This window comes from Canis lupus, chromosome 11 (genome assembly GCF_003254725.2).
Source record: "Canis lupus dingo isolate Sandy chromosome 11, ASM325472v2, whole genome shotgun sequence".
Taxonomy (NCBI): Eukaryota; Metazoa; Chordata; class Mammalia; order Carnivora; family Canidae; genus Canis; species Canis lupus.
Genome location: NC_064253.1, coordinates 25,067,537 through 25,089,487, shown reverse-complemented (window position 1 = coordinate 25,089,487; position 21,951 = coordinate 25,067,537). Strand labels below are relative to the sequence as shown.

General features: G+C 43.1%; 2 protein-coding genes across 21 annotated transcripts in view; one reads left to right on the top strand and one right to left on the bottom strand.

Annotated features, from left to right (window-relative positions):
• The window catches only part of WNT8A (Wnt family member 8A), a 48,669-nt gene extending 28,633 nt beyond the window's left edge, over positions 1 to 20,036 (bottom strand). For 2 of the 3 annotated variants that reach the window (XM_025432720.3, XM_025432719.3), the window contains exon 1: positions 18,516 to 18,703. Coding sequence is in view for 1 of the 3 variants with exons in the window: in XM_025432719.3 (XP_025288504.1) it covers positions 18,516 to 18,547 (32 nt within the window). In the remaining 2 variants the exon portion in view is untranslated. Of the gene's footprint in view, positions 1 to 18,515; positions 18,704 to 19,906 lie in introns of those variants that run through there. The other variant, XM_025432721.2, reaches the window with a different exon arrangement.
• Positions 14,174 to 21,951, top strand: part of FAM13B (family with sequence similarity 13 member B) — an 86,711-nt gene continuing 78,933 nt past the window's right edge. For 12 of the 18 annotated variants that reach the window (XM_025432711.3, XM_049091815.1, XM_049091814.1 and 9 more), the window contains exon 1: positions 19,937 to 20,077. The gene's annotated coding sequence lies outside the window, so the exon portion shown is untranslated. Of the gene's footprint in view, positions 14,311 to 17,949; positions 17,972 to 18,666; positions 18,760 to 19,936; positions 20,078 to 20,383; positions 20,487 to 21,951 lie in introns of those variants that run through there. The other 6 variants (XM_025432701.3, XM_025432703.3, XM_049091810.1 and 3 more) reach the window with 6 other exon arrangements.

Below are 21,951 nucleotides of genomic sequence, written 5' to 3'. Positions count from 1 at the left end.
CCTTCCTTCCTTCCTTCCTTCCTTCTTCTTTAAGTTTAAATTCTATTAGCTAACATGTAGTACATTATTAGTGTCACATGTAGTGTTCAATAATTTATCATCTGGGTATGACACCGGTGCTCATCACCTCATGTGCCCTCCTTTTTTTTTTTTTTTTTTTAAGACACTTGCATCTTTTTTTTTTTTTTTTTAAGATTTTATTTATTTATTCATGAGAGACACACACAGAGAGAGGCAGAGACACAGGCAGAGGGAGAAGCAGGCTCCATGCAGGGAGCCTGATGCGGGACTTGATCCTGGGACTCCAGGATCACATCCTGGGCGAAAGGCAGGCACTAAACCACTGAGCCACCCAGGGATCCCTCATGTGCCCTCCTTAATGCCCGTCACCCCGTTACCCTATCCCTCCATCTTTTAGTCCTGTTTCAATGTGGTAACATTGCTCTTCTGTAGAATTCGAGTTTGGAGAGTTTGCCACAGATTCGGAGACAATTGGAACTTGTTAGGTGCAGTCTGGACTGGGTTTAAAATAGGCTGGCCACAGAGCAGAGAGAGTCTTGTGTGGGAGTTACACTGTACCAAAGGGAGTCAATCCTCCTCTAGTCTCTTTCCCTAGAAAACAGCTGTTTAAAAAAAGGGGGGGATCCCTCGGTGGCTTAGTGGTTTAGCTCCTGCCTTCAGCCCAGGGCGTGATCCTGGATTCCCGGGATCGAGTCCTGCCTGGGTCGGGCTCCCTGCATGGAGCCTGCTTCTCCCTCTGCCTGTGTCTCTGCCTCTCTCTGTGTGTGTGTCTCTCATGCATAAATAAATAAAATCTTTAAAAGAAAGAAAGAAAGAAAGAAAGAAAGAAAGAAAGAAAGAAAGAAAAGAAAGAAAGAAAGAAAACAGCTGTTTTTAAGCCCTTAAAAAAACAACACCATGGAACAGTCCAGCGCTCTATATTCCATCAATTTTAAGTTTAAATCAATTTAGAATAAAAGGTATAATTATGTTTCCAAATAGCCTCTGCCTGTAGTGTGGAAACAGGGCTCCCTTCTCCAATATTCAGTTCTCAATATTTGATATTAGAGTGGTTTTCATGCCTGTTTGCCTATCAGTTCTTAGGTGAGAATGAACTTTTACCATGGAAACAAGTCTGTCTCAGGAGTTCTGCCTTCCTTTCCCTTGACTTTCATCACTAACTGCAAATAGTTTTTTTTTTTTTTTTTTAAGATTTTATTTATTTAGGGATGCCTGGATGGCTCGGTGGTTGAGCGTCTATCTACCTTTGGCTCAGGGCATGACCCTGGGATCCTGGGATCAAATTCTGCATCGGGCTCCTTGCAGGGACCTGCTTCTCCCTCTGCCTGTGTTTCTGTGTCTCTCGTGAATAAATAATAAATGAATCTAAAAAAAAAAAAGATTTTATTTATTTATTTGAGAGAAGAGAAAGCACAAGCAGGGGGAGGGGCAGTGGGAGAGGGAGAAGCAAACTCTCTCCCCCCTGAACAGGGAGCAGACCAAATCAGGGCTCAGTGGGGTCATGACCTGAGCTGAAGGCAGACGCTTAACTGACTGAGCCACTCAGGCGCCCCTGCAAACAGTTTTTGAAGCATACATCAAACAATCTTTTGTTCTTGATTCTGTTAAATAATGGGGTTTTGATAGCAGGAAGACGGGTTTACTGAGAGCTTTATTCCTTATAGGATTTAAGTCTAATAGAATGTTTGTCTGGTGATATTTGGTTTAAAAAAAATTGGAGAGCTCTTGGCCCTGCTTTTGCATCAAAAATCTACCTAAACTTCCTGGGAAGGAGGAAGGCAGGATCAAATTCTAGGTTGCAAATAAGGAAACCGAGACAGGAAGAATGAAGTAATTGTGGATGAGGTGGGAGTAATAGGTGAGTGCTTATCTCTGACAGTCCGGCTAGTCTGTGTTTATAAACTCACACACTTAAGAACTAGACAATAGGGATGCCTGGGTGGCTCAGGGGTTGAGCAGCTGCCTTCGGCCCAGGGCGTGATCCTGGAGTTCAGGGATTGAGTCCCATGTTGGGCTCCTTGCATGGAGCCTGCTTCTCTCTCTGCCTGTGTCTCTGCCTCTCTCTCTGTGTCTCTCATGAATAAATAAATAAAATCTTAAAAAAAAAAAAAAAAAAGCTAGACAGCAGGTGCCTGGGTGGCTTAGTCTGTGAAGTGTCCGAATCTTGATTTTTGGCTTAGGATATGGTCTCGGGATTGTGGGATTGAGCCTCATGTTGGGCTCAGTGCAGAGTCTGCTGAAAATTCTCTCCTCACCTCCCACCACTCTCTTTCCTCTTTCTCTCAAATTAAAAAAAAAAATCTTTGGGATGCCTGGGTGGCTCAGTGGTTGGGTGTCTGCCTTTGGCTCAGGGCGTGATCCCATAGTCCCGGGATCAAGTCCCACATCGGGCTTCCTGCATGGAGCCTGCTTCTCCCTCTGCCTATGTCTCTGCCTCTCTCTGTGTGTGTATCTTATGAATTAATAAATAAAATCTTTAAAAAAATCAAACTAAAAAAATCTTAAAAAAAAAAAAGAATTAGACAACAAATAGGGTGCCTGACTGGCTCAGTTGGGGGAATGTGTGACTCTTGATCTCAGCACTGTTTGAGCCCCGTGTTGGGTGTATAGGTTACTTAAAATCTTTAAAGAAAGAAAGAAAAAAACAACAACAAAAAAGCAAGACAACACACCCAATATAGCTGGTCTCCTTAAAGAAGTTTTTCATGGCTCACTGATTGAGCATTTGTATACAGTAAAGGATTTATAATCACATGGGAGAGAATTGATATGTAGAAATTTATTTTTTTTAATTAAAAAATATTTTTTTAAAGATTATTTAATTTTACTTATTTGTTTTGGAGAAAAAAAGAGGGTGGGGACAGACAGAGGGAGAGGATATCTCAAGCAGGCTCTAAGCTGAGCATGGAGCCTGACCTGAGTCTCTGTCTCATGACCCTGAGATCATGACCTGAGCCGAAATCAAGAGTCAGTTAAGCAACTGACTGAGCCACCCAAGTGCCCCTAAAAGATTTTATTTTTAGGTAATCTCTACACCTAGCATGGGGCTCAAACTTGCAACCCACGATCAAGAGTTGCATGCTCTGCTGACTGAGCCAGTGAGGCCCCCCCAGTAGGTAGAAACTTCTAAAAGAGAATTGCAGCAGGACATATTCATGTGGACTCTGAGACCTGAGGCTGACAGCATTCCAGAGGTTAATGGGCTAATCTAGCAGCTCTGTCAAGCACGTGATCAATCTGATTGGAAACATAATTTAGATGTCAGCATCAGTCCTCTGCCCTTCATGGTTGGGCTTCACCGAATGAGACTCTGGGAGTTGAAGGTAATGAAATTTTACTCCATCTTGCCATCTAATCCTGGGAAAGTGGCTCTTTTTTTGTGACCCAGTTTAACTGTCTTGAAACAGGAGAATTACCTTGAATTCAAAGAAGGATTTTGTGAGTGAAAGGCTCCCTCTAAGTATTTAAAAGGGTGGAGATGCCATTTACGATTTTGTTAATAGGGCAGCCCTGTTGGCGCAGCGGTTTAGCGCGCCGCCTGCAGCCCAGGGCGTGATCCTGGGAACCCGGGATCGAGTCCCACGTCAGGCTCTCTGCATGGAGCCTGCTTCTCCTTCTGCCTGCGTCTCTGCCTCTCTCTCTCTCTGTGTCTCTATGAATAAATAAATAAAATCTTAAAAAAAAAAGATTTTGATAATACTGTCTGAAGCATCCTGAAACCAACTCTTACCAGGGTCCCACTTGTAAAAGAAAGAAAGATCTCTCCTTCCTGGTCTAGCCCATCCCTCCAACCTGAAACCATGTTCTGGTCTTTTAGAGATCTGGATTTATCACAGAAAACAAAACAAAACAAAAAACATAGGAAAAATAAAAAGTAGATGGCTTCCAAGTTAAATTTGCAATAAATTGCAAATGTATTATGTGTTCAAAATACATTTAAAGTGCTTCATGACGTGTAACATGTTAACGTGATAACATGAGGGATTATTGCTCCTCAAAAGAACAGGAACTATGTTCTATTTGTCCCTGGACTTCTAGTGTCCAATCTAGTGTTTGGCACATAGGACTTTTTTATTTTTTATGCCACTCTGGAAAACTGTGTGGAGGTTCCTCAAAGAGTTAAAAATAGACATGCCCTATGACCCAGCAATTGCACTGTTGGGGATTTACCCCAAAGATTCAGATGCAATGAAACGCCGGGACACCTGCACCCCGATGTTTCTAGCAGCAATGTCCGCAATAGCCAAACTGTGGAAGGAGTCCATCGAAAGATGAATGGATAAAGAAGATGTGGTCTATGTATACAATGGAATATTACTCGGCCATTAGAAACGACAAATACCCACCATTTGCTTCAACGTGGATAGAACTGGAGGGTATGATGCTGAGTGAAGTAAGTCAATCGGAGAAGGACAAACATTATATGGTCTCATTCATTTGGGGAATATAAATAATAGTGAAAGGGAATATAAGGGAAGGGAGAAGAAATGTGTGGGAAATATCAGAAAGGGAGACAGAACATGAAGACTCCTAACTCTGGGAAACGAACTAGGGGTGGTGGAAGGGGAGGAGGGTGGGGGGTGGGGATGAATGCGTGACGGGCACTGAGGGGGGCACTTGACGGGACGAGCACTGGGTGTTATTCTGTATGTTGGTAAATTGAACACCAATGAAAAATTAATTTATTAAAAAAAAAGTAAAAAAAATAAAGACAATTTCGTCAAGAAAAAAATAAAATTTTTTATGATTGGAAAAATTAAATTTTTTGAAGGTAGAAAATATTTTATTTATTATTTTTAAAAACTATTTATTTATTTATTTATGATAGACATAGAGAGAGAGAGGCAGAGACACAGGAGGAGAGAGAAGCAGGCTCCATGTCAGGAGCCTGACACAGGACTCGATTCTGGGACTCCAGGATCGTTCCCTGGGCCAAAGGCAGGCACTAAACCGCTGCGCCACCCAGGGATCCCCAGAAAATTTTTTTTTTTAATTTTTATTTATTTATGATAGTCACACACACAGAGAGAGAGGCAGAGTCACAGGCAGAGGGAGAAGCAGGCTCCATGCACCGGGAGCCCGACATGGGATTCAATCCCGGGTCTCCAGGATTGTGCCCTGGGCCAAAGGCAGGCGCTAAACCGCTGCGCCACCCAGGGATCCCCCCAGAAAATATTTTAATGCACCTCCATGAACTGGCTTCAAACTGTTGTCAAGTCATTATATAGGCATTTAATCAATGCTTTTGGAAGGAAGAGAGTTTAGCAGTTTCTTAGAAATAATTTACCCCATCCTGCTTTATATATATATATATATATTTTAAATGGGGCCCAAACCCATGATCAAGATTTGAGCTGAGATCAAAAGCAGACACTTAACTGATTGAGCTATCCAGTCACCCCTCCTGTATTTCTCATTGGGTTAATCACTTTGAGGAAAAAAAAGGAGTGGAATTCTTGGAATTCTGGATTATTAAATAAAGAACTGTAAAATGAACGTTTCAACTTTATAGAAAGAAGAAACTCAAACTATTTGCTACTCATGTCTGTGATTAATAGTTCATTCAGATTCAGAGTTTTTGTGTGTGTGTGTGTGTGTTTTTAAAGATTTGCTTATTTATGTGAGACAGAGAGTGTGAGCATGCAGAGGGGTGGGAGGGGCAGACGGAGAGGGAGAGAAGCTTTAACAGACTGCACTGAGTGTGGAGCCCAACCCGAGGCTCAATCTCATGACTCTGAGATCAGGGCCTGAGCCACAATCAAGAGTTGGACGCTTAACCCACTGCACCTCGCCCCCATTTTTTTTTAAGACTCTAAAGCTGAAGGGGCGCCTAGGTGGCACAGTTGGTTGAGTGTTGGACTCTTGGCTTTGACTTAGGTCGTGATCTCAGGGTGGAGGGATCAAGCCCCATGCCAGGCTCCACATTCGCCATGGAGTCTGCTTGGGATTCTCTCTGTCTATCCCTCCCAATACTTTCTCTCTCTCAAATAAATGAATAAAATCTGAAAAAAAAAAAACTGTAATTTGGCAGGTGGGTGTTGGGAAGTAACTGGGAGACCATTTTACACCCTAAGGCTGACTTGAAGGGCCATCAGTCCTCTTCTTGGACTATGTGATATGGATGGAATGGGGCCAAAGTCTCTGTTTCTTGGTTTCTGTTTTATTTATCTTTGACCTTTGTAGTTTGTGTTAGTTCTTTATTTCTAAGAACACAGGTAATAGGCTGGCCGATCTGAAATATTTGCCTGAATCGCCTCTGGGAAATGTTGTTTTCTGGGAAGACCAGCGTAGTGAAAAGCCCACCAGTGGTCTACATTGAGATAGGCATCTAGCTACGAGGCTATGAATGTTTGGGTGAGTCACTTCCCTTTCGGTTTCCACATTTGGGCAAAATGAGGCTTTTTTTTTTTTTTTTTTTTTTTTAAAGTAGGCTCCCCACCTAACATGGGGCTTGGACTCAACTCTGAGATCAACAGTTGCATGCTCTATTGACTGAACCAGCCAGGTGCCCCTAAAATGAGGCTTTTTGATAAAGTGACATAGGAGAGAAGGGGCAGCCTCAAGAGTAAAAAAGACTAGGGTATGAATCTCATTTCTGTATGCTTCTTGTATTTCCCATCCACAGCATGGGTTGTTTTAAGACAAACTTTATTTTCAAGCATCTAGCATGGTGTCTGGAACACAGCCAAGTGCTTGAAATATAGTAGCTACGCTTATGATCAAAATGAGGAAGTTGCAAGCAGAAAAATCGGCCATGGAGTTGGATAGGTAATTCACTGAATAAGAAATACAGCAGGCAAGGAAGCATATATATGACTCTTTGTAATTAGGGAAATGCAAGTCAAATAATGTGCTCATCTAATTGACCAAAAATAAAAATACACATTATATCCATTGTTGGTGAAAGTTTAAGCAAATAGGCATCTCCTAGAAAGCCTCTTCTGAGGGAGGTTTGGTAGTATCTACCAAGTTTAAATGTGTTACTCTTCAAATCAGCAATTTTGTTTCTAGGAATCTGTTATACACAAGTATATACATGAGTATACAAACATTTATTCCACTGCTTTGTTTTCTCCTTTGTAAAGAATTTTATTGTGTGGCTTATGTAGGTTTCTTCATTCGACCTTTTTTTTGGTACAAGAATTTTTTTCACTATGGTTTTTAACGGAGAAAACTGGAAACAACCTATATTTTACTAATATGGATGAATTTCTATGGAAAATTATGTGTAAAAAGCATATTATAGAATATTACAGTATGATCCCATTTATGTCAAGAAAAGCAATTGTGTGAGTGTGTGCATTATATAAATGTATGGAAAGGAGTCTGGGAGAATATACTTCATAAAATTTACTTGTGGGGAGGAAAGTAAATGAGCAGGTAGAGAATTTTGCTTTTCATTCTTTCTTCCTTTTTTTTTTTTGTAAAGATCTTATTTATTCATGAGAGACAGAGACACAGGCAGAGAGAGAAGCAGGCTCCCCATGGGGAGCCTGATGTGGGACTCGATTCCAGGACCCTGGGATCACGCCCTGAGCCGAAGGCAGATGCTCAGCCACTGAGCCCCCCGAGGTGTCCCATTTATTCTTTATTCTAAATTTTTTGAAATTTTCTCAGTCACTATGTATTATTTTTCCATTTGAAAAAAACACAATTTTTAAAAAAGCGTGGCAGTGTGAATTAGACCATCTTTCAGCTACTGTGTAAGTTGAGTACTTCTCTAGATCCAACATCACAGTTGAGTAGAGCCATGCACTTCTTAGGTCTGGAAGGGTGCAGAAGCTTGTATTTGAGTAGGAAAACTTGGTTTGAGGTTTGGATTGATGGACTAGTGAACCCAAGTGACCCCTTCTGAAGATAGCATGTCTGCATGGGAATAAAGGAGAGGTGTTTCAGTAGCCTTCTGTCCTTTTCCCAGGTGCCCTTTTAAAAAGGAAAAGCAGAGAAAAGGAAAAAAGAAAAGAAAAGAGAAGGTCCTGGGTTTCTTCGGAAGAGTCAAGGCAATCTCGGAGTTGTAGTATCCCAGGATCCAAGACTCCTAGGCTGGGATAGAACCTTCTAAGTTCATCTGTCTGCTTATTCTCAGGTCAGCATGTCAGATTTTATCAGACATACCAGATCTCTAATAATGAAATTTTTCTTAGGTCTCAGGAAGCATTCTTGGATTATAGGTGCCCACTAACTTCTTTGTGATTTGCACATTCAGCTCCTACCACTGTGTACAATATCTGGGTGAGAACACAGACAAAATCTCTTATTTAAGATAGGGATAAGGGCTGAAAGAAGGGGAATCCTGTTTTCCTGCTCATGGATGACTTGCCCCTACTCTGAAAAGAGCTTATGTGGAGTTAGGAAAAGTATTACCCTAGGGACATGAGGCTGGCTTGGTCAGTAGAGCATATAACTCTCGATCTTGAGGTGGTGAGTTCAAGCCCCATGTTAGGTATAGAGATTACTTTTAAAAAGTAATGATAATAAAAAGAAAATATATCTGAGAAATAATGATAATAGAAAATATATCTGAACAATTGAAAAAATATATATTAAAAGAAAGGGTCACTCCAGTATTCTTCAGAACCCCCTGATTCTTAGATTGTACAAAGAGCAAGAATGGTGCCCAAGTACTGGTAAAGCTCTGCATGGGATGGAATGGTATACATTTTATCACATAGCTGAATATTTTAACACTTTAAAAACTGTGATCAGTACGAATGGAAGAGTATATAGTATATACATGTATATAGAGTTTGAAGGTTAATTATGAAAAACAAACCCTCTACCCAGCTTGAATAGTAAAATATTATAGAAACTCTGAAGTTCCCTGGTGGGGCTGCCAGCACTGTGGTGAGAGTTGGACCTTCATAAAGGTCCTAGCCAAGGGGAGGGAGATCTCCTGGAGAATGGGGTCTTTTCCTTGCGTACAAAGGCTGCCGGGGCAGACTGTGGGCCCTCTGGGCTCTTGTTTTTTAATTCATTTGCTCAAGAACAACCCTTTTCCTAGTTCCCATAGAGATGACTTACAGGCTAGTGTGGCCCTGTTCTTGGGGAGGGTGTCCCTCTTATATGCTCCATACCCTCCACTAGAAGTAACAATTATATTGGATTTTGAATGAATTATTCTCTCATTTTTTTGTTAGCGTTGTTAAAAAGAAAAAACAGGCCCATGGAGTCACCTGTGTATAGCCCCACCAAGACTTAATACTTAGCTCACATAATTGCAGTTTCAGCCTCTCTCGGGAGTGGAATTTTAAAAGTCAATCTGGAATTTCCTGGTCAGCACTAATGAGGTAATCTGTCTGATAAAACCTCAGCCTTTTCCTAAGGGAAGGTAATTTTGCCTGAAATAATCCAGTCTTTTAACTTCCTAGTCCCATCTTGCTTCTGCCTATAAAAATCTTCCATTTCAAACTCAGCGCTCCCCTCCCTCTCTTTGCTAGATGGGATGCTACTCAATTCATGAATTGTTCAGTGAAGCCAATTTTGTTTCTTAACAGCATTTTACAGTATCTCTATATATCTCTACATCTCTCTTTTTTTTCCTCCTCAAAATGCCACTTGCCTTTATATTTATTTTTTACTGCTGCTCTAACAAACTGCCACAAACTTAGTGGCTTAAAAAATACAAATTCATACGTGGGGGCAGAAGATATCTACAAAATCTCTTCCTTCTGCTCAATTTTGCTGTGAACCTAAAACTGCTCTAATGTCCATGTTTTTTGTTTTTTGTTTTTTAAAAAGGCATTAGGTACTAGCATTAAGGGAAACTGGGAGCTCTCTGTGTGATCTTTGCAACTTTTTTTCTGTTTAAAGATTTTATTTATTTATTCATGAGAGACACACACACAGAGCGAGGCAGAGACAGAGGCAGAGGGAGAAGCAGGCTCCATGCAGGGAGCCTGATGTGGTACTCCATCCTGGGTCTCCAGGATCACACCCTGGGCTGAAGGCAGCGCTAAACCGCTGAGCCCTCCGGGCTGCCCCTTTGCAACTTTTTTTAAGAAAAAAACTTATTTCTAAATAATCTTGTATACTCAACATCAGGCTTGAACTCACAACCCAAGATTGAGTCTCATGCTCCACCAACTGAGCAAGCTAGGCTCCCTTCTTTGCAACTTTTCTGTAAGCCTGAAATTATTCCAAGATATAAAGTTATTTTTCTTTAAAAAAACAACAACAACCATGACTTCGGTACCTTATGGTTCTGTAGGTCAGAAGTCTCATTTGGATCTTACTAGGCTAAAATCAGGGCTCTCAGATCTCTAGGGAGAATCTGTTTCCTTGCTTTTCTTGGCTTTTAGAAGCTGTCCATATACCTTGGCTCATGGCACTGGCACCCCCTTCCTTTTTCAAGACAGCAATGCACATCTAATCACTCCAAAACAAAGATAACTCCCCCTTTCAGATAACAATTGCAAGTAGAGGGTCCCCAGGTTTCCCCTCACTCCTGTCTGACTTGGCTGCAAATCAGGGGTGTTCCCACTACCCTCTCCTCAGGTTCAATAATTCCCTATAATGGCTCACAGAACCCATGGAAACACTTAACTCTCTATTACTGGTTTATTGTAAAGGATATTATAATAGATACAAATGATTAGCCAGATAGAGGTACTTAGGGCAAGGTACAGAAGGATCCTAAGTTCAAAAAACTGAGGAATTTGGGCTATACTACTGTCACAGCTCATGGATGCATTCACCTACTCAGAAGCTCATCAAATCTTGTTCCAGTTTTTATAGAGCTTATAATCTCTAGCTTCTCTCCTTCCCAGGAGGTCAGATGTGGGGCTGCCAAGTTCTAACCCTCTAATCATTTGGTCTTTCTGGCATCGGCCTCATATGGGCCTATTTAGGGGCCCCACTCTAATTCAACTTAGCATAAGCTCAGGTGTGATGGAAAAAGGGACTTGTGAATAATGAAATACACTCCTTTTACCCCTATTACTGAGGAAATGACAAGGGTTTTAGGAGCTCTGTGCCAAGAACTAGGGAAAAGAACAAATATTTATTTATTATATTACAGTGTCACACATATTTTATTTATATTCCATATCTGGTAACTAAAATCCTTGCAGTCATTGCTGGTATTATTATGAAATGCATGATTTCCTTGTTATTTTAGTAATATTTTATTATCAGTCATATTTCTTGGAACCTTACCTGTGGGATCTCCACAGAGGATTTTTACTTTTGCTTATGCGAGGTGCCTGGGGCACTAAAGTGATCAGCTTTTGAATTTTCATCTCAGTGTTTTCTGGTTCACACAGGTTGTATGAAATTTTGCTCCCCTCAATGTGCTCATAAAACTTGTTTAGGAAATCTCAGAGGAGAGTTTTCTTTTTCTTTACTCCATCCTCAATTAAGGCAGAGACCATCAAGTTTCCTTACCCTTTCCTTTGGTAGGTCAGATTTTTTTCATGTTCTCCTGTTGAGGGGGAAGTCTCCAATGTGAAATATGGGGAAGATGCCTGAAGCCCAGAGAAGACAGATGTTTTATCTAACCTAAATGAGGTCACAACGGATGCCCAGATAAAGTCATACTTAGGATATTTAAACTGGACTTAGGCTTATTGACATAATTACACTGTGTTCCCCACAAGGCAGGGATCGTGTCTAATGTGTTCACTGCTATTTCTCCAGCACTTGGCACAGTACATACTAGGTGCTCAATAAATATTTTTATTATTTATTTATTTATTTAGTAAACTTTTTTTAAGATTTTATTTTATTTTTATTTTTTATATATATATTTTAATTTTTATTTATTTATGATAGTCACAGAGAGAGAGAGAGAGAGAGAGGCAGAGACACAGGCAGAGGGAGAAGCAGGCTCCATGCAGGGAGCCCGACGTGGGACTCGATCCCGAGTCCCCAGGATCACGCCCTGAGCTGCAGGCGGCGCTAAACCGCTGAGCCACCGAGGCTGCCCTCAATAAATTTTTTTTTAATTTTTTTTTTAATTTATGATAGTCACACAGAGAGAGAGAGAGAGAGAGAGAAAGAGAGAGAGAGAGGCAGAGACACAGGCAGAGAGAGAAGCAGGCTCCATGCACCGGGAGCCCGACGTGGGATTCGATCCCGGGTCTCCAGGATCGCGCCCTGGGCCAAAGGCAGGCGCCAAACCGCTGCGCCACCCAGGGATCCCCCTCAATAAATATTTTTAAATGTATCAATGAGTAAGAAGCATCCAAGTAGTCCAGGTGAAGGAAAACAATACACATAAAGCAAATGAAGAAACCAATAGCAAAACCTTGTTAAAAGACAACAAATTTGGTTACGCTATGGGCCATTTCTTTTTCCAGCAAGTGTTTTGTTTTTGGTAAGACACTCATTCAGGATACAGGCAGTGCCGTTCTCTAAAAGGGTGATAGGACACATGCATAATAACTGTGATACTTCTGTCCAATGTACAGTTTGGTTTCTGTCACTGTGAAAGGCTGAAAGGAGAGTGTGAGCCTTCATACTTCAGAGTCTTTCTGCTGAGGAGCTTGGGAACTGGAAAAACACTAGATGCTTCTGTAAATCATTATATCCTGTCTTTAGTGGAAAAGAGCAGTCAGGTGTAAATATTTGGCAAAAATGTGGTTGCATTTAGATTGTAATCTGCAAATATTTGGGCTGTTAGTTTGCCAGAGAAGGTGTGGCCCTAATGAGTTTGAGGAGTCTGGCTGGTCAAATGGTAGGAAGATCCAAAAGCCTAAGGCCTTTGGAAGAGGAAGGGTATGCAGAATGGCAAGATCTTCCTACCTGGATTTCTGGATTTCTTTGTCCTACCTGGGTTTTGTGAAGGTCATAATCTCATCGAATCTCTGAGCACTTTTTAAATTTCCCCCACATGGATATAGGGAGAGGGGAGAAGAGAAAGGGATATCTTTTTTTTTTTTTTTTTAAGTAAACCCTACCTCCAATGTGGGGCTTGAACCCATAACTCTGAGATCAAGAGTTTACATGCTCTACCAAATAAGCCAGCCATGCACCATCCCCCGCTTTAATTTTATTTATTTATTTTATTTATTTATTTATTTATTTATTTATTTATTTATTTATTTATTCATAGGGACACAGCTAGAGAGAGAGGCAGAGACACAGGCAGAGGGAGAAGCAGGCTCCATGCAGAGAGCCCGACGTGGGACTCGATCCCAGGTCTCTAGGATCACGCCCTGGGCTGCAGGCGGCGCCAAACCGCTGCGCCACCGGGGCTGCCCTATTTTATTTATTTTTAAAAGATCTTATTTTTTTGACACACAGAGAGAGAGAGAGAGAGAGAGAGAGAGAGCGCCCGAGAGTGTAAGCAGGAGCAGGGGGAGCAGCAGGCAGAAGCAGGCTCCCTGTTGATTCTATGACCCTGGGATCATGACTTGAGCCAAAGGCAGATGCTTAACTGACTGAGCCACCCAGGCGCCCCCAACCTTCCTTTTTTAAAGCAGAAAAGTTCTGACTGGAAAAAAAATACCTACTTGACTACAGGAATTTAATCAAGAGACCAGAACACTAAAAAAAAAAAAAAAAAAAAAAAAAGAGAGAGAGAGAGACCAAAACACTTAGGTCTTTTTTCTTTCTTTTTCTTTTTCTTTTTTTTTAAAGATTTTATTGAGAGAGGAGAGAGCGGGGGGGGGGGGGGGGGGGGGAGGGGGGAGCAGGCAAAAGGAGAAGGAGAAGCAGACTCCCCATGAGGAGGGAGCCTAATGGGGTCTTGATCCTAGGACCCTGGGATCATGACCTGAGCTGAAGGCAGATGCTTAACCAACTGAGCCACCCAGGCGCCTCCCCACCCCCCAGTCATACAGTGAATTCTGAGTGATCAGGCCAAAAATGTGGACTTGGCAAAGATGAGAGTTACTGTTAATTGTTCTAGCTCCCCAAACTGGATGGTACCAGAAGCTGTGTGAGTGAATATGGAAGCTGAAATAAACATTATGTTAGCTTTGGTTCTATTCCAGAAATGTTCTATTCCAGAGATATGTAAGATGAAGCTTTTTCAGGGCAGAGATCATGATTATATCCCCTAACACAGTGCTGGACCCCTAATAGTTGCTCAAGAAATATGTGTTGAATAAATAAATGGCTCAAAGGTTACTTTAGGTTGCTAAGATCAGAACAGTATTTGCCATTATTTTGGATGTTGGCGTGGGATTTGTACACCCTGGAACAGTTTCTTCTCTTTGCAGCTAGTAATATTTTTTTTGTTTATGAAGAACATGCATTCTTGCACGCTGGCACAGTGGTCCTGGGGAAAGTGGCACAGACAGATTCCATTGCATTCCTCAGGAGAGCCAGCAATACCACTGTCTAATGGTGAGTTCCTTCTTTATGAGAAAATTTTAATTTTGTGGAGTTTTTAGTCCTTTCTTTTTTCCCAATATACACGAATACTTCAGGAAAGAGACAATTGGCAGAGTTTGATTGAAATTTGATAACATTTTACTGCTTTGTGGGAATCCACATAATTATAGCATTGTGTCCTGTGCCATAGTTTCTCCTGCACATAAAACTGTGTATGTTTCCCATTCTTATCTCTATGCATGTCTTCTTCTATAAGTGGGCAGTGTAAATATGCATCCTAAGTAGGGAGGCGGTATGCTCATATGGATTAGAATTCACAAGGTTCAGGGTTATCTTAAAAATAACACCAAGAGTTTGGGGGTTCTTAGTGGTTGTTGGTTTTCACTTAAAAATAAATTTACAAGTATTTAGCAACTTCTGCCAAGAAAGGCTTCCACATGGGGCTCATTGCTAGCAATAAAAACCCAGATGGTGGCAAAACATGTCCAGAGACTTCTTCAGGTCTCTGAAAGTGGCACAGGAGGGAGGAGTGAAAAGAATTGTACACAGCTTATAAAACGCTTTTATGCATACCAGTTAATTTCAGTATCCTCTTTCCTATCTTACCAATGGGGACTCTAAGGTGCATTTAGGTTAAGTACCTGGATCAGAGTCACATGGCTACTAAGTGAAAGGGCTAGAACTCAGATACAGGTTTTCTTATTACAAGTTCCATGTTCTCATTCCAGGTCCGACATTTGTGGGTGTTGAATGTTTTACTTTTTAAGTGATAGGATCAGTGGGGATGGATTATGCCTCTTTGGCTCTTGCTGGCTAGCATGGCTCCAGTTTCTTGTGAACACTGTATTAAAAAAGATAATAGCAGCCTTGAGTGAACAAAAGTTCATCTCTATGCTAGTCCTCAAATAGCCTTGGCTAGATAGGGGATCAGTAAGGGTGAGGAGGACACCTAAATAATCAAAGTTTCCTTACTGGAGGCACAAGAGCAGGACTCCATGTCCTGCTACATCTACAAGAGCTGAATTCAAAGTATTCCTTGGGTGAGGTGGGGGGCGGGGTCCATTTGCATCCTCCAGGAATAGTAAGGGTGTCCATGGTAGAGTGTCTAGAGACAGCTGCTCCCTAAGTTCAGTCTCATCCCGGTGACACTGGTGACCCCGGGGAAGCAGACAGGTTGAAGTCCCCCCCACTCCACCAAAACCCATCCCATCCCCCCAGCCAGCAGCTAGAATGTGTTCTGGGCATTGCAGCAACTAGATATTTCTTCTATAGTATTTGACTCCTGACTCTACTTCTGAGGGGCTGAAAGCCTCTGCTCAGAGAAGCTGGGTAAGGTATTTATTTTCCTAGACTATAAAAATCATCTTGCAGAGAAATACCTAAAAAAATTTCACCTGAAATAATAATTTTGTTGGCACGCCTCACTTCCAGAGGTAGTCCTGGCAACACACCAGTCACTTCTCATCCTGGCCATACAGCTATGTGAAATGCTGTTGTTGACATTAATGATATATTAAAATGTAACCTCTGCATCCATAGGTGAAACACTTGGAGGCAAAAGGAAGAAAAAAGTGATGTAATTTTGAGGTGTTTTCTTACTTACAGTGATTGCCAAGTGTAGAAATACTATCTGTCACAAGATGTTACATTTTCAGCCAGATAGTTCTTTGTTGTGGAGAGGGCTGTCCTCTATATCATAGGATGTTTAGCAGTGTCCTGGACCTCTGCCTGCTAGAGCCCAACAGCACCTCCCCCGCTAGATGCCATCAGCACCAATAGCTCATAGAAGTGTCTCTAGACATGGCTATAAAAATTGTCCATGGTTAAGAACTACTGTTTTTAATGAAACACCAGGATATTACAAAAAATATCCAACAACTGCCCCTTCCCTCCAAAATACTCATTACAGTGAGTTCTGAGATGGACTCCCCCTAGAAATTTAGACAGAATCACGTAGATAACTCTAAATGCTTAGAGCAAGTTGTAAAAAGTCAAGTGAGAATATTATTTCATTGGAGACTGTTGCTGCAATGCCATGAATTCTTACTACACACCTGCCTTAGTTTTACCTCAAGCTGAGGGAGGGAACCTTCAATGGAACTACTCAGAGTACTCTTGTGGTGAGAGAGGCACAGTGGACCTCTGTCTGATTCCTGCCTGGAAAATACAGAGGACAAGAGAAGGGCTGGCAACTGTTTTGGCAAAAGAGCAGAGGAATGCTGAAACCACACTGGGCTTGACCTGTGCTCCCCAGTCTGTTTGGGCCAGAAGTGCATAAGAGATTCACGCAGACCAGGTGTGGACCATACAGTGCTACCTCGAGCATAAACAGCACCATGAGAAAGAAGTTCTCCTTCATCCAGACACTTCACACTTTCCATTTATTGGAAAATACGTTTACTTTGGACAAAACACTTTACTGCCACCTGCTGGAAAACTGTCAAAATGAAGATACAAATCTACAACAAGGATGCTGTGAATGGCACTCCCTCGGGTGTGGAGACCCAAGCACAACTAGAAGGCGTGGCCCCCAGGGCCACTTGCAAATGGACTGATCAGTGTCAAGAGTGACCTTAGCTCCTAACCGACAAGGTCCTTACAGAGAAAAACAAGTTTCAACAGATAAGAAGTTGGAGGTAGACCTCCAGATTCCAAGGGACTGAAAGAGGGAGTAAAAGAACTGCCAGAACAGACACTTTTGTGCAAATCAAGGGAACTATGGGTAGGAAACCACCAGAGAATGGGGATGGGGTTGGTTTCTGGAGTAACCATACAAATATTCATGGGTGGCTTTAAACATCTGCTCAAGTGTGAAACCATCACGTGAAAGTAAAGAATCCTGATTTACCTCTGTCTCCCTCCCTTTGCCTCTGGGTGGGAAGCTGGGAGAGCACTAGAATGACCAGGCCTGGTGCCCCTCTAGGGAGAGCAGTGCGGGAGCTAGCCTCAGGTGAAGAGGCAAAAGGGTCACTCTTTGTGACTCAAGTACCATAAGACTTTATTTATTTATTTATTTATTTATTTATTTATTTTTAAGTAAGCTCTATGCCCAGCATGGGGCTTAAACTCATGATCCCAAGATCAAGAGTCATATGTTCCATTGACTGAGCCAGCCAGACGTCCCTCAGATACCCTAGGAATTTTCTGTTCCTGAGGGTGACCATGGAACTCATGAAACCTGCCTTAATCAAATATATAACAGATGTACTACTGCTGCCCAGGTTTAAAAGGATGGTGAAAGATAAAAATGAAGGGTTTTTGTTTTTTAAAATGATACTCCTGAATCTTGCACGGATTCATATTGGTCACATATCATTCTGGTTACATATTATAAAGCAGGATCTAGAAAAGATATCTTCCAAGGACATGTTCTTGAGTTTTACAGGGGAAAATGGTCATTCAACTGATTCGTTTGTTTTTTGGGAGCCCTTACTTTGTGGGAGTAGGGCCATAAATGCAGAGCATTCTCTGTTCCCTGGGAGCTTAGTCTTAGGTTGCATACTCAGAGTAATGTATCTATTACAGTCAGTTATGTCAACAAGAGCCTGTGTTGCATAGGTAGGACAGGTACAGGAAGGTTTTCATGCTACGGATTTACTCTAAATTTCACTGGCTTATGATTAAGCTTTAGAAGCAATCATGCTGCCCCTGTTCTTCAAGTATGGAACCACAGGTAAAGCTTCCATTTAAGATGTTTAAAGAAAGATGCCTAGGCTGCATCTTGATTGGGCTGCTATGAAACTGGGCCTATCTGGTCCTCAGTTTGGCAATATTCAGAAACTTATATTTCCCTTCACTTAAGCTTAATCAGGCTCTGAAAAATTAATATGGATAAAACAAATTTATTTTTGAATAAAACACCTTTATAATTCAACCCAGTGAACAGAAGCTGATTTTATAACCCTGATGTGAATTTATTAATTGAGAAAGAGTGTATAGCAAGTTTAACTAGTACTAGTCATGTGCCTTGGACAATTGCTTCTTAGTGGGTTTATTTACTTGAGACCCCTTAAGTGATGGGAAGACTACTTCATGGGTATGGCATCAGAGCCTGGGTCTTTGCATGTTCTTAAAGGATATCCAGAACTTAGGTTTGCTAGTATAGAGACTCAATAAGGCAGAGATCTTACTTGCTGAGGAGTACGAGAGGCTAGAACACAGTAAGTATTCAGTGAGTATTTGTTGAGTGAGGGATTTAAATTGAATTAGGTTTTTACCTGTCCTGATAACAGCTATTGGTCCTGGTCATTAGAATCAGTAGCCTCTCTTCTGGACAGAGTGGGGGCCCACACTACATTCTTACTCAGATTCTGCTGGTTCTAGGCTCTTGATGGACCCCACCCTTCTTTTATGACAGCATCCACTGGGCAGGTGACACTGAAGTTACAGGTGATTTTACTCTCTGATGAAATTTGGGAGCTACCCTGGCCTCTGTAACACATTTACAGATCATCTCATAGGGTGACTTTTTCTTTTCTTTTTTTTTAAAATCTCGTCCCAAGGTCTGTGAGGGTTCTTGTTTGGCATTTTCTTGGTTCTCGGTAGGTGACTCGCACCTCCGGGAGACAGGAGACGACCGAATTGTAGCCATTTATATTTTTACAGACACCCAGAGTTCTTTGTGCAGGTGTGGATCTACCAGGCATCAAGGAGTCCAAAAACAGGAATACCGTGTTCTACTTAGCGGAAGATCTCAAAGCCCTTAACACACTAAAGCAAAGAGGAGATTGGCTGAATATTCACACCTCTGTGAGCGCGTGGGAGCTGCAGGGTCGGTCTGGGTGGCTATGCAAGCTCACAGGGCGCCTGATTCCGCCTTCCAGCTCTGCTTTCAGACTCTGGTTCAGTATAGGAAACTCCCTGCGAGCATGTCGCCTATCGACGCGCATGTTCCCAGACGGTTTCCGCGCTAGAGGCCTGTATGTTCTCTTTGGAGTCAAGGTCTGGTCCTTCGGTGAAGAGGAAGGGTGGGGGCGGGGGCAGGGTCCCGATCTGACTCCCAACGCTGGGAAGTGGGCACGTGAGTCACCGCTTCGGCCTCCCTGGCGGTTTTCGGCATACCCCGTGCTCCTCACCTGGACAAGGGCACCCGGGTTTTCCTGGGCTTCTGCAGGAGGCCACGGCCGCCTCTGCAGAGACCAGGGGGCCTCGGTCTAACACATGGACACTGTGTCCCTCCTACGTCGCCTCCCGAGTTTTCTCTTCTTTCCAGCCTCCCCGGGCTGAGGACCCCCACACGCCTCCCTCAAGCGCGCGCCGGGCTTCTCGCAGCCTAGCGCAGGGGCCCAGGCTCGGGGCCGGAAAAGCAGACGTGGTTCTGACGCCCACAAACCCCCCGGCCGCGGCCAGGGCCTTCGGGGACCCCCACCAGCCCGCGCGCACGCCCCGCCCCCGCCCCCGCCCCCACCCGCGGCCCGCCCCGCCCCGCCCCGCCCCCTCCCACGCACGTCACGTCCGGCCCGGCCTCCGCCCGCCCTCCGCCCTCCGCTCTCCTCCCGCTCGCCGTTAGGGAGGGTCTGCGCCTCAGCCGCTGCTTCAGTCGCCGCTCTTGCCCCTTCTTCCGCGTCTTCGCCGCCGCCACCGCCGGGGGCATCCGGGGGTCGCTTACCGGGCTGGCCCCGCGCCGCAGCCGTCGCTTCAGCGTCCCGCCAGTGGCCGCCACAGGAGGAGGCTCGCCGGCCGCGGAGCCACCTGGGGCCTCAGTTCTCTCTCTCGTGCCGTCGCCGCAGGTCCTGGAGAAGCGGCCGCGGCCGGGGAACGGGGCGTCGTGGTTCCAACGGTAGGTGAACGGGCGGGTACCCTTCTCTGCGCATGCGCGGGTCGCCCAGCGCCGCGGCTCCCCCCCCCCCGCCCTGCGCCCCCCAGCGCCTTGTCCCAGCCGCGCGATGCTCAAGGGCGTTGCACGTCGGGGTGCCGGGGTTAGCGGCAGTGCCCTGCGGTGGGCGAGCCCGTAGAGCGGGCCCCCTTCCTGCCTGAGCTTGAGGAGGTGAAGCAGTGCCTGCTTCAGCGGGGGTGGGGGGGGAGGGGGTGTGGCAATCTTCGATTTTTCAGCCGCTGCAATGCGCGTGAGCTGGTGTGCCTTCTTATCTCCTAGCTCCCCCAAAGTCCGAGGCACAGCAGCCCACGCGTTTTCTAGTCTCGCCTGAACACCAGACTGCGCCACCTCCCTGCCCACTTCCTTGATGCTGGTCGGTGAAGTTGATGCAAAAAAAAAAAAAGTGTGGTTTAATCTAGGCTCAGCTGCGCCCCGTTTTAAGATCACGTGAGATGAGTGGTTGCTGACTTCCTTAAATTGCTAAGAGAATATAGCCAAAATTGGTATATTGGGGACTTGTCTAGAATGCACTCTGAATACGCAGCCCAGAGAGGGGTACAGCCTTAAGTTTCAGTTGGGGCGACTCTTTTCCGAAATAAGGTTATAGGAAATTGAATCGGTTGGCACACTTGAGAAGTGAGAAATTGGTAACCTTTGTCTGTGATCAATTAAAAATCACTGAATTTTAGGCAGTTGCAGAATTTCATTCGGTTCCTCATTATGCCATCTAATTGTCGAGAGAAGTACCTCAAGTTGGGCATTTACCTTCCTTTCAGGGAGCTGATAATCTAAAAATAACAGTCGGCACCAAGGTAATGCATACTATGGACGTTAAATAACTGGGATGCACTTTTAGAGGCAGACATTAAATGATAGTTTGAAGTAATGACTCTGAGTTAAATGTGAGGCTGTGTCTTCAGCTTTCCTTTTTGCAAGTGCAGTAGCCATACTTGTTGGCCTGGGTTTCTCACGGGTACTGTGTGTGCATTTACTAATTACTTGTTGAAATTGGATGGTCACTATTTGTATATCCATTGGGAGCTCCTTTATTAATCTATGCTGTTTTTAAAATTAGGGCAGTATTTTTTCCAGTTTGTGTCACCAGTTAGGGATTTTGACACAACCTAAGTCCTTAGAAAGATGTAGAAAGGCATATTAACAGTGTCAGAAGATTTTTCACCGAGTGAAGTAAATGTTACAGTATGTTTTTTTTATTAGACTGCCATTGTTTTAGGACAGAAAATGGCTGAAATTGAATGCATTGCGACTTGTCAGTTTTCCCTTACCAGTAAAATGACAGCTATTTTTATTTTCGTTTATGAATAACCACTCATTTTGTGCATGGCTTCTCCTTCATTGTACACTAACATTTGCTATTGGGGGATATAAAAATAGAAGTTACTGTAACTATGCTTGGAAAAAATTGTGGTAAATGATACTTAACAAAATTTACGATTTCAATCATTTTTAAATGTACAATTTACGGCATTAAGTACATTTACGGTGTTGTGCAACCATTACCATTATCTATTTACAGAACTTTTTTTTATCATCCCAGAGACTCAGTAGACAATAATTACTTATTGCCTCTTACTCTTAGCCCCATAACCTTTATTCTACCTTCTGTCTCTTTAAATTTGCCTATTTTTGGTACCCTAAGTAGGTGGAATGTGTTTGTCCTTTTGTGTTTGGCTTATTTCATTTAACCATGTTAGATGACCATGGTCATCTATATTATAGCTTGTATCAGAATTTACTTCCTTTTTAAGGCTGAATTCCATTGTATCATATACCACGTTTTGTTTATTCATCTATTGATGGACATTTGGATTGTTTTT